Source organism: Hyposmocoma kahamanoa, unplaced genomic scaffold (assembly GCF_003589595.1).
Source record: "Hyposmocoma kahamanoa isolate Upper Pololo Valley unplaced genomic scaffold, ASM358959v1 82598, whole genome shotgun sequence".
Classification (NCBI taxonomy): domain Eukaryota; kingdom Metazoa; phylum Arthropoda; class Insecta; order Lepidoptera; family Cosmopterigidae; genus Hyposmocoma; species Hyposmocoma kahamanoa.
In genome coordinates, this window is record NW_020654156.1 from 315 (window position 1) to 11,633 (window position 11,319).

General features: G+C 37.4%; 1 protein-coding gene across 1 annotated transcript; it reads right to left on the minus strand.

Moving 5' to 3' along the window:
• Positions 1-666: 666 nt before the first annotated feature.
• On the minus strand, positions 667-10,556 carry LOC113234295 (the record flags this gene model as incomplete). The annotated part of the gene is made up of 8 exons (XM_026469596.1): positions 667-789; positions 2,532-2,649; positions 3,923-4,049; positions 4,234-4,487; positions 5,584-5,757; positions 7,610-7,744; positions 9,382-9,471; positions 10,420-10,556. Coding segments are annotated over 8 exons (1,158 nt in total), but the record flags the coding sequence as incomplete, so codon positions are not given.
• Between the last annotated feature and the right edge of the window lie 763 nt (positions 10,557-11,319).

Consider the following 11,319-nt stretch of genomic DNA (forward strand, 5'->3'; position numbering starts at 1 on the left):
ATATAATATCTCAATTTTATTTAAAGCATAGTCTCCCAGTGGTCCCTACCCAGTGGGCCTTGAATTTGTCCTGAGGGGGCCTCGAAAGCAATTGGCGTTATTGCCGTCCACGTGGTGCTAGCGTATTTAAAAAACCTATATAAACTACACTACATTTTCTTTCCTTGTGATTTTTTGTGTTAAGTTAATATAAAAAATACGTGTCTTCAATTATTTTTTGTCGTGGTTGGCGTTGAAATCTTTTTATCTTGCCTAAGTGGGCGGTAAGCTAAAAAAGTTTGGAAATCTATGATTTAAAGGAACACGTCCAATTGCACAATTTATTAAAGAAAGATGCAAACTTGAAACTACCAATGCATTCATAATTTCATATTTCAAATTCGCTTCTTGTCTATCTCAGAGATAAATGCATTGAAATATTCGATTATTACCATTTGTATTTTGCACTGAGAATTCTATTTTTTGTTCTTATTTAAAACATCACATTAACGGAGGTACCAGGTTTACGAATTTAGTCTTTAATGCATCATTACTTACTTTAAAAAGTCTGCCTGAATCAAAAGATCGTATCTACAATATTTAAAGTACTTTCCCTCCGTGTCCCATAGACGTGAGATGCCCTATATAATACGGTTAGTTGGCAATGTCCTCTGTTGTAGTACAAACCTTGTGTCGCGCTATTAGGTCGAGTATGTGTTCCTTGTCATGTTCGTCGTTGCTGAGTAGTACAATCCAGATTGCGTTGATTGCTGCTTCTTTGGGCGCGTTTTCAACTAGATATTGCACCTCCTGCATTAACAAAAGATATTACAAACTTAGGTTACTCAATTTGAAGCAGAATTTTTATTATCTGTGAAATAGGAATGAAACTATTTTTCCGGATTTAAATCGTGTATATTTGTTTTTTCAAACAAACCAACATTTCGGGGCCCTTTACAGGTCCCATGGTCAGTCAACCGTTAAATCCGAAAAAATAGTTTCATTTCCTATGTGTAACAATCGCTAAAACCTAAGAACTCGATATCTGTAAAATTAGATGATGGAAAGTCGAGACTGTTATTATAATAATGTATTTTTTTCCTATTGTTATTTGTTAATTTTCATTTAATTTTAGTTTCACGGTGCATTAGTTCTTAAATTTTCCAAACCCACATATTTTACTCATAGCATTAGGTAGTCAGCACAAAGTGGAAGTTGCCAAGCCATATGTGCGGTAGACAAGACCACAGACGTAGTAGGGACTTCCCCGTCGGTGCCAGGGGATGAGTCAGTCAGTCCATCCAGTATAAGGGATAGTTCGTTGATCGAGAAAGGACCTTCCATGACTGAGAAGGGAGATAGGATGAGGGAGAAGGAATAGTGTCAAAATCAGGGACTGAGGAGAAAGCGAGTTTGTCCGAAAAGGCCTCTAGCCGTGATATAGGATCATTGGCTAGAATATCGACTGCATCACATAAATATAAATATTAGACAACAACACATACGTTGCTCTGATTCCAAAGCAAATAGCTAAACCACTGTGTTCTGGAAATCGGAAACAACGACGGTACTAAAACACCCAGACCCGAGACAATACAGAAAAGTTCGTTTTCTACACTTGCCCGGCCTGGGATCGAACCCGGGACCTCAGAGATAGCGACACCATGAAAACAGGTGTACAAGCCACTCGCCCGCGGAGGCGGTCATCACATGAACCTCTAAATCGCAGTTAAGGGATGGGGGGGGGGGGGTCTTTGGGGATAGACGTTCCCAAAAACCTATCCAGTTATTTCTTTTCTTTTCTAGAAGAGTGCTTGAGTGGAAACCCAGAGAAGGGTACTGAAGCGTAGGCAGGAAGCGTATTCACTGGACTGAAGGCATTGTTAAGGTGGCGGGGAAAAATTGGAAAAACTCTGTCCTTCAATAAAACTTCTTCACTATTTTACATTTGTTTTATTGATCTTTATTAGTGAATTGTATACACCATTTCGGAATTTAAGCTTAAGAATAATTACTTCCTGTTCTTATGCTTACAATTTCCCTTAAATTCTCATAATTTTATAATCTTTCTTAAAAACTTGATTATAAATACTCAAAACTCCTTAACATAAGTCGTAGTTTGAATAACGAAATTATTCTCGTATCGTACTTATTCTCTTTTCGCTAATAATCACATCGGACTTTGTTCTTCGGATAAGTCGAAGTAATACACCACCAAGTCAAAGAACAATGTCAAGTATGCAGCGTATTACTTATTTGACAATATTTGTTTCGGACGGAGAACGGCAATACAGGGCCTACAGAATACAGCCCCGCACTAGGGAAACCCTGTATCGCGCGTGCCATGAACACACACATAGACAACCACAATCCACACCCAAACTCACGAAAAAAATAAATATTTATCACGGCAAGGGAATCGAACCCGGGACCTCTTGTGTGGCAGTCCAGCACGGTAACCGTTCGACCACACAGGCAATTAAAGAATAGAAAGAAAGAAATAGACATAATGTTAGTACAATGTTTAATCAATAAATGGATATAGCACTTACCTCTTGGTTGAGCAGCGGTCGCCTCAGCAGTAATTTGATGAGGACCAAGTTCTCCTTGTGATCTGCGGAGGGAGTCAACAGCGATTGCAGGTACTCGCAATGGAGACTCCTTGTTTCTCTGTACATCAAAACATTATAATTATAAAAGTTTACAAAGACACGTGAATTATGACACAACAATATTTTCCTGGACAAAGGTCAATGTCCCGGACACGTAATTCGAGCCACCTCGCGTTTTTGCCTTAAAGGGCTAGAACACAAAAATAGTGTCATCATCGAAGAAAAAGGTTTCCCCCGGTTTTGCAAGTCCAAATTTCCAACAAGGACTTATAGAAAAGACTAAAATTGCGTAGGATAGTTCTTGATCAATCGAACATTTTAAAATTTTATGGAATTGATATTCAATTATTTCTTGTGAAATCACTCCACTAGTTTGTTATAATTATTAATACAAAGTCGCTTAGTTGGTATAGCGTCCGGCACGGTAAGCTAGAAGACGTCGGTTCGAATCCGGCTGATCGTTTTTTTCTGAGTGTTCGATCTTTGTATTAATAATTATAACAATCGAACATTGTTTAAGTTTACAGCATTTAATACTTATGCGAGGTGCCTCGAATTATGTGTCCGGGAGTGTATTTCAATAATTTTGAGAAGTAATTCAAAGACAAGCTAGAGCTAATATCTGTAGGTCAGAAGTAATTAGCCTACATTTTGGAATTTAACTGTTTTTACAAACATTGCTTTAGAACGCTAAAAATCAAGCAATAGTTAAAAGACATTAAGTCCTGTTGTCGTTTGTTTTTTATTTAATTTTTTAGATCTTATGATTGATTTTTAAATGTCTAATTAAGAGCCTTATGACCCCCTGCACTAAACTTAAGTACGTCTTATACCAATGCTTGCAGTGTAAAAGACTTATTAATACATTGTGTTAAGAGTGTTCTATCAATTTAAGTATTGGTTTAAGACATACTTAAGTTTAGTGTAAGTGGATATCATTCTCATTAAAACGCTCTGTAGTAAAAGGGTTCTTTACCTACGGAACTTATCTATAATTAAGGACGACAGATACGCCTCAGTTTTTTCTAATACTGTTTTCCTGACATATTGGGTGTGTTTGAGATTTATTTATTTATAATTTGGAAGATTTACAGTAAATTTTGTGTAAAAATGTCATCAAGTGACAAGTTCGTCCGGGGAAGTACTTCCACCTCACCTATATCTGCCGCTAAGCAGTTACGTGAAAATTACTGCGTTCCGGTTCTAAAGGGTAAGGGTGGTGTATAAATTACAGGTACATGGGACTTGTCAACTTCTGTCTCAGGGTGACGGCCGCACTGGTAGTGACCCTCATATTTAAAGCTCCATGGTACCATAAAAAAAAGGTATACCCGTCTCTGGTAGGTGGCCAGCAGACCAGTACGTCGACGAGCGCCTTCTTGCGCTGCCACGAGTCCGCATCCTGGCTGAACGCGGCGAACATCTCGCGTCGGCCCTCCTCACTCAGCAGCTTCTCATCTGAGAACATTATTTCATTGACTAGTTAACGCGGACAAGTTACATTTTGAGAGGACTTTGATCTGAAATTCGAGTAACGGAAATAATAATGTGGACAATCCCTTCAATAAATCCCGGAACTTCTTGGAACCCATTATATTTGCATATGCGTCTTCCATGAGGGGTGCGATGTATTAATACAAACCCGTAAGAGAAGCAGCACAACCAGAGTCTGGCCACTCAGCCCTTAATAAATCAGCAGTGAACTGAGCAATCTTCATTAGGTCGCTGCTATCATGCATTTGAGTCTTTTGGCTAAGAGATAGAAGACTAATTTGCTTGTGCGGCGGCAGCCCACATTCGGTGGCCTTTTGCATGATGCGCTCGAGCAGATCATCGGAGAACTTGACGCCGTCGTTGTGGTATTGAGTGAGACGGGTTACCAGTTTTTGGATGTCACTGTAAAGTAGACAAACAATGTTTTGACTTATTTTAAATATATCTTATTTTTGATAGGTTCCAAAACTCTTTGACTTCATATTTTTCTGTTATGTGAAAACTTAATCAGTTCTTGGAACATTCATTCAAACACACCGATAACCTATACAGTGCATTTTTGAATGGCACACAGTATGGGGAAATCAGAGATATAGGGAAACTGTCTTAAGAACTGTAATTTAGATTTTTTTTGTAAACGGAGTAAACTGATATTTGCATGGTTACCAGTTTTCAAAAAAATTTAAATAGTCACGTAGTTGTTGTCGACAGTTTTATCGATAAATTGTGAAAGGTAAAATTTTGCCCTAAAATGTCAATGTTAACAATTTCTAATGATTACTGATTGCCTTATATCCGTCTTTATTCTTATTTTGACAGTTGGCCTACTAGTATATACATTTTTATAAAAACTGACTGATTTGATTATCTATATTGAATAAAAACTTAAAATATGTCTCCTCTTTGTAGACAGGCTATTTTTAATAGACAAAGTTTTGGATTATATATGAATTTACAAAAATTCACAATTCGAATGAACCGTGCCCAGTAGTTGAACGAATGAGGGACCGATGATGATTCAAATGAAACAAGTTCAGCTATTTATTGCATAAGCGTGATCAACATTCAATCGATAGTCGATAGAATATTTATCGACTGCAATCACTAACTGCTTGCATTTTACTCCATCTTCAAAAAAGACAAGACTTTAGAACCGATATTGTCCTAACTGTAACACGTGAAAGGCGCACGTACATACAGCAAGATGGATCATACTGAACGGTTATTGAAGCATTAAGTTGTTACGTTAAGGTAATAAATTATATGAAAGAAGATTTAATTTAACGTGATCCCTTTCTGCTGTCCTCATATTTTTCGTCCGATTCAATGAAATGAGTCTTACAAAAAAAGATCTATATAGCGGCGATCAGTATTTAAAAAAATTGACAACACTATTCAATACTACTGACTACGTCAAATTTGTTTTTACAAACAAGACCTAACGATTTCTAAGACAGAAGAAGCTTCCCTGTATTTCCCATGATTTTAAAAAACTTACTCGGCAGAATACACGTTTTCAGCAATGCAGCGGAAGACGTGTTCCGGACGGGCGTCCACATTGAGGCACTGCAGCACAGTGGTCAAGGCGGACGCCCGCATGTCTCCTTGCATCACAAGTTGACTCGCGCACAGGACAATCGTGTCGGGATCGCCGTGGCTCATTTCAATCTCACTGGAAAAGAGGAGACCGTTAACGTGACTGACGACGGCTTCAGCTACCTGGTTTTTGAAAGAAAGAAATATTTATTCCATAAAGTAACAACACAGCACACGTACATTTAACAATTACGAAACGTGATTATAACATGGAAAAAATCGAAATAAAAAAGGGGAAAAAGAAAACAACAATTAGATAATACACAAACAGGAAGCGAATAACTGTAACAACAAATAATCAAACGATACGCCATAATCCGTCATCCACTCAGATTGGTGTCGTCTCACTGCATGTGCGACAAAGCTCATTTTCAAACTTTACTGAACCAGTCTATGGTGTTAGTACTTGAAAATCAAAAAACAAAACAAAAAATCTTGCATCTTAGAACGGTCACAATTTTATATATGTATTTTTTTATTATTATATTACAATTAGCTACAAGTTCTTACTCACTGATAGACATAGAACGCATATTTCCCAATATTATGGAAAAAAAGATATTTATATCGTTGTATGCGGATAGGTTCCAAAGCAAAGAATCAAATATGAGATGACCTGAGTGTGGAAAATATGAAAGAGTGATCAACGGCCTGCAAAAACTATAATATATGGAGGGGATTGCTATAGGAGTGTTTGATAATAATTTATGATCAACATTACGACTGTGAACTGGCAACCGGTTCAATCTCAATTTTTTACAACTTTATATTGACTTTACAGGTTAAGAAAAAAATTGTTTGCGTCATTTATATACCATATGGTTTATTAAATAAAAATACTTAGTGTATATGTAATAAAAATATTTAAAAACGATGTATGATCATTTAATAAATCAGATGCTATATAAATGACGCAAACAATTTTTTTCTTCACCTGTAAAGTCAATGTAAAGTTATCAAAATTGAGATAGTACCGGTGAGATAGTGCCAGTTCACAGTCGATTAGTTTTTCGCCATTTTTGAATATGGCCACCTTACAAGCGCTTTTACAGCAGAAAAAAGTTTGCTCTGATCCATTTGAAAATTGGCATATGGATCTCCAGGAGTGCTTGATAATAATTTGTGGTCAACATTAGTTTTCCGCCATTTTCAAACATGGCTGCCACATAGGCGTTCGTTGGTGGCAGAAAAAAATTGCTCTAAGTCGACTGAAAATCGGTATGTCGGGGTCTCTATGGGTGTTTTATAATAAATTGCGATCATAATTTCTGTTTTGCCATTTTTCAATATGGCTGCCATACAAATTTTTTTGGCGGTAAATAAAAATTTGCTCTAATTCGACAGAAAATGGCATGGCTTCGACACCGTACGAGTAGAAGATTTCAAAATTGTTCAAAATGTAAGGCACACTTACCGATGTAGTGGATTGAGATACTTAGAGCGTTGTTGTATCTCGATCGTCTCTCGTGTTAAATTCCAAGAAAACTTGGAAGCTATGCCAAAGAGAAGTATTTAGGGAAAAAAAATGCCAATCACACCAAATTTCTGGACTCAAATTAAGGAATTTCCTGTACTATGAATACCAGAATAACGATCACTCTGGGGGTAATATCCCAGAATACCCAACCAGAACCAACTTAGAAATGTCCGTTTCCTAAATTGGCCCAAATCGGGAATCGAACCGGGAACCTCCTCACCAAGCGCCCATAGTACTAAATGCTGTGCCACCGAAAAGCAAAAGCACACCCTGCAGTCTAGACCCGATCACGCGCCGCAGGCCGAGCCCGACCCCGCCGTATGTGGGGTACAGTGCTCGTATTTATATATTATTACAATATAGGAGTGTATCGAGTGGAGGTTCATGGTTTCTGCCGACTCTTACTTTACGTTACTTTTCGATTTTAAACTGAAATCATTTTAATACTTACGGCCATATCTCATCGTGAGGAACACCGCTGGTGTCAATGATGCCCTGTATGGTGGACGAGTAGTAGTTCTCCAAGAAGCGCGCCCAGCGCGTTAGCTCCTGGCCTACTTGCGCCCAGGACGGATCACTGCAAGCACTAAAGCAAATTAATGTCTAGATTTTAACAGGTGCATAAACTAAAGCTACAATGCACCCGTTAAGAACTAAGCCGACAGCATCGAGTATATAAGCAGAAATAGAGAAGCAATGTCATTTAATTGGTTTGAAAACTATTCTGCCATATCATTACGGTGACAATTATTGCGCTCCGATTGGCCAGCCCGAATTCGAAACAATTGTCGGGTGTGACCAGTTTAACTTGAGCTTTGCTATAATGGACGAAAATTGCAAAATCAGAAATTTCATATCTAATAACCAATGAAATGTGATTCCGTTTGTTTTGTAATTAGATGTTTTACTGTTTTTCTATTATTTATTATTGTATTTCTATATTTTGATTTAGATATTTTGCTGCATATGATTGGTTTTTATTTTGCGTTTTGATATATTTCTTGATTTTTGTTAAGCACATAACTTAACTGCCTTCGTGGCCGAATGGTTACCATGCTGGACTGCCATGCAAGAGGTCCCGGGTTGGATTCCCGTGCCAAGAGAAATATTTGTATGTCCTACATTTATTTCTCTCGTGAGTTTGGGTGTAATTTGTGGTTGTCTATGTGTGTGTCTATAGCACCTGCGCCACAGTGTTTCCTTAGTGCGGAGCTATGAAAGTGTGCGCGTTGTAGTTCTAACATTTAAATTTACTTTATTTCTAAACTGAATTCTATTCTGCTGACTCTCTCCTAGTTACTTCTTAGTAACTAGCAGTGGCGAAGCATTCATACAACTCTATTCCCACCGGCTTGCCTAAAAAATTCCACGTGTTATCAAAAGACTGTACTAAACAGCGGGCATACCCCATTAAGAAACTTATATTAAAAAAATATTCATTAATAAACGCGTAGTCACCTGTCCTTGATAATACGGAGTATGATGGATGTCAGCCAATCACAACATTCGGTCCACCACACAAACCGGTCGGATACCGGCTTCTATTGAATTCATGAAAACTACGAGCCCATATCAAAATACAGGCATACATTCGCAAAAGTCCGCTGTGAAACCACAGTAGAATAAGACTTAATAATGGCGGCCGAAAATTCGAAAATCATCGGGTTATGTCGAATAACGTTCACATAAATTTCAACCTTATTTCAACACGTGGGCGGTTTCTTTTTAAAGACTGATTTGTTTCAATTCAATGTTATTTTGTAAATGTTAAAAGATGAATAATATTACGAAAATGCAACGTATGAATGTTTTATTTTAATCGGGCTACGTAAAGAATGTAGACGTTTATGTTATATATAATTAGTAGTTGCAATAAAATATTAAAACGGCAACACTTGTTTTTACCGTCGCAATACGATAGTTTGTTTTTAAAGTAATTTACTACATAATGGTATTCAATTTAAGTGTAGAATAACTTAAAACTTTTTTTATATTTTTTATAAATATTTGTGTGGCCTACATTTATTTCTCTTCGTGAGTTTGGGTGTAACTCGTTATTATATATGTGTGTATCCATGGCACCCGGGATACAGGGTTTTCCTGGTGCGGGGGCTATGAGTGTGTGCGTTATTACTTCATTTCAAGAACTTTTGAGTTACACGTTTGTATTAACACAGAATACTTTATCTCCAAGTAAAGTGTATTGTACAACAAAAGACTTACTTTTTATTGAATTTGAAGTCATTCTCTTGTTCCTGCTGACAATAGTCGACGGCTTGCATTATCATCAAATTGCGCGTTCCGGCTGGTACGCTGTAACAATGGCAATATTAGAACGTGACAGAAATATATACCTTAGTGTTAGACATCGAGTATATAACCAGAAATAGAGATGAAATAAGGGCCATATATTCCTGGTAACACATTAGCGATATAGCTCTTATAAATATCAACTCTCGTTTGCACTGAAATATGGACAGGCCAACTACTGACCTGTGTGTACGTCTCCGTATATTCCAAAAAATATTCTGTATTTATTGTAATAAACATAATATCTCCAACAACGCCGTGCTGGGTGGGAAAAACAGCAAAATATCTAATTACAAAACAAACGGAATCACATTTCATCGGTAATTAAATATGTAATTTTGCAATTACGTCCATATTCCTGGCGCCAAGCAGTAATGTGAATATTACTGTGTTCCGGTTTCGAAAGGTAAGGGTGCTGGTGAAATTCCAGGTACATGGGACTTGTCAACTTATGTTTCAGGGTGTCGGGCGCAATAATAATAATAATATAATAATAATAATAATAATAATAACACACACACTCAACATAGCCCCGCACTAGGGAAACCCTGTGTCGCGGGTGCCATGGACACACATATAGACAAGCACAATTTACACCCAAACTCACGAGAGAAACAAATGTAGGTCATACAAATATTTCTCCCGGCCCGGGAATCGAACCTGGGACCTCTGCGTGGCAGTCCGGCAAGGTAACCGTTCGGCCACAGAGGCAGTTATATAGCATTTATATAATTATATAGCACAGCAATAGCTGTGCCCCTGAGATCTTTGCGATTTAAAACTCGTGAGTTGCACTGCAACTGTTATGGACAGGCGTATAGCTTACCGTCCCGTTACTTGGTATTAAAAAAAGTAAAAAAAAAAACAAATACACGCGACTTAAATCCGGAAAAATAGTTTCATTTCCTAAATTGTTTATATTTATTTGAAGATAACGTGAGGTAAACTTACCGATCGATGGCGTCGCGAGTGAAGCAAGTGTTGGCGACGAACACGAGCAAGTCGTTCTTGGAGAGCTTGTTGAAATAGCACGCGCATTGTCGGTACTGCTGCATCCACTTCTTGTTCGTCGCTGCCAAGTTCGGTACCTGCAGTTATTAAAACAATGATTGACAAACCAGAAACCTAGTGCATATATCGAGATATTTTGTATGCCCATAAAAATATACATAATTTCGTTAAGAAAGAAGATATTCATAATATTAGCCTTAGAGCTAAATCCAAACTCGTGGTCCCACGATTTCGTTTAACTAAGGTAAACGATTCTTTTATGGTTTTTACAATAAGATTCCGGAGATTTTTTTTTTATTCTTATGTAAGTGTATAATCAGGTGAGATGGAGGTCAAATCTCCATCTCACCTGATGGAAAGTGACGATGAGGTCGACGATGGAGCACGCACACCTAGACAATACCTATTCACTCTCGCCTTGAAAAGGTTCAAGTATAAATGAATTAATATATTAAGATTATCATTTTCTAAGTTTAAAACTTACATCAAAAGTATTTCAATTGAAAAGCCATATTACAAAATTGTGGACTACGTGTTAGATAAAGATGTAAGGAAAGACAACGTGAGTCTAGATTCCACACAATTATGATTCGAAGTGTATTCGATAGCATTTAAGTTTATTTGAAAAAAGCAATCCCTAGAGGTTCTTGCTCGTTCGTCTCAGTGAGGTCAACGTAGTGAGCGAGCAGTAGCTTAAAAAATGACGTTTTCAAGTGTAAACATTTTACCTATGGAATAAATTATTATTTGACTTTGACTTTGAGATTCTTTTACATTAATTAAGCTTATTGAACATTGACTTACAATTATATGGACGTCGGGTCCGCGCTAAAAAGTGTC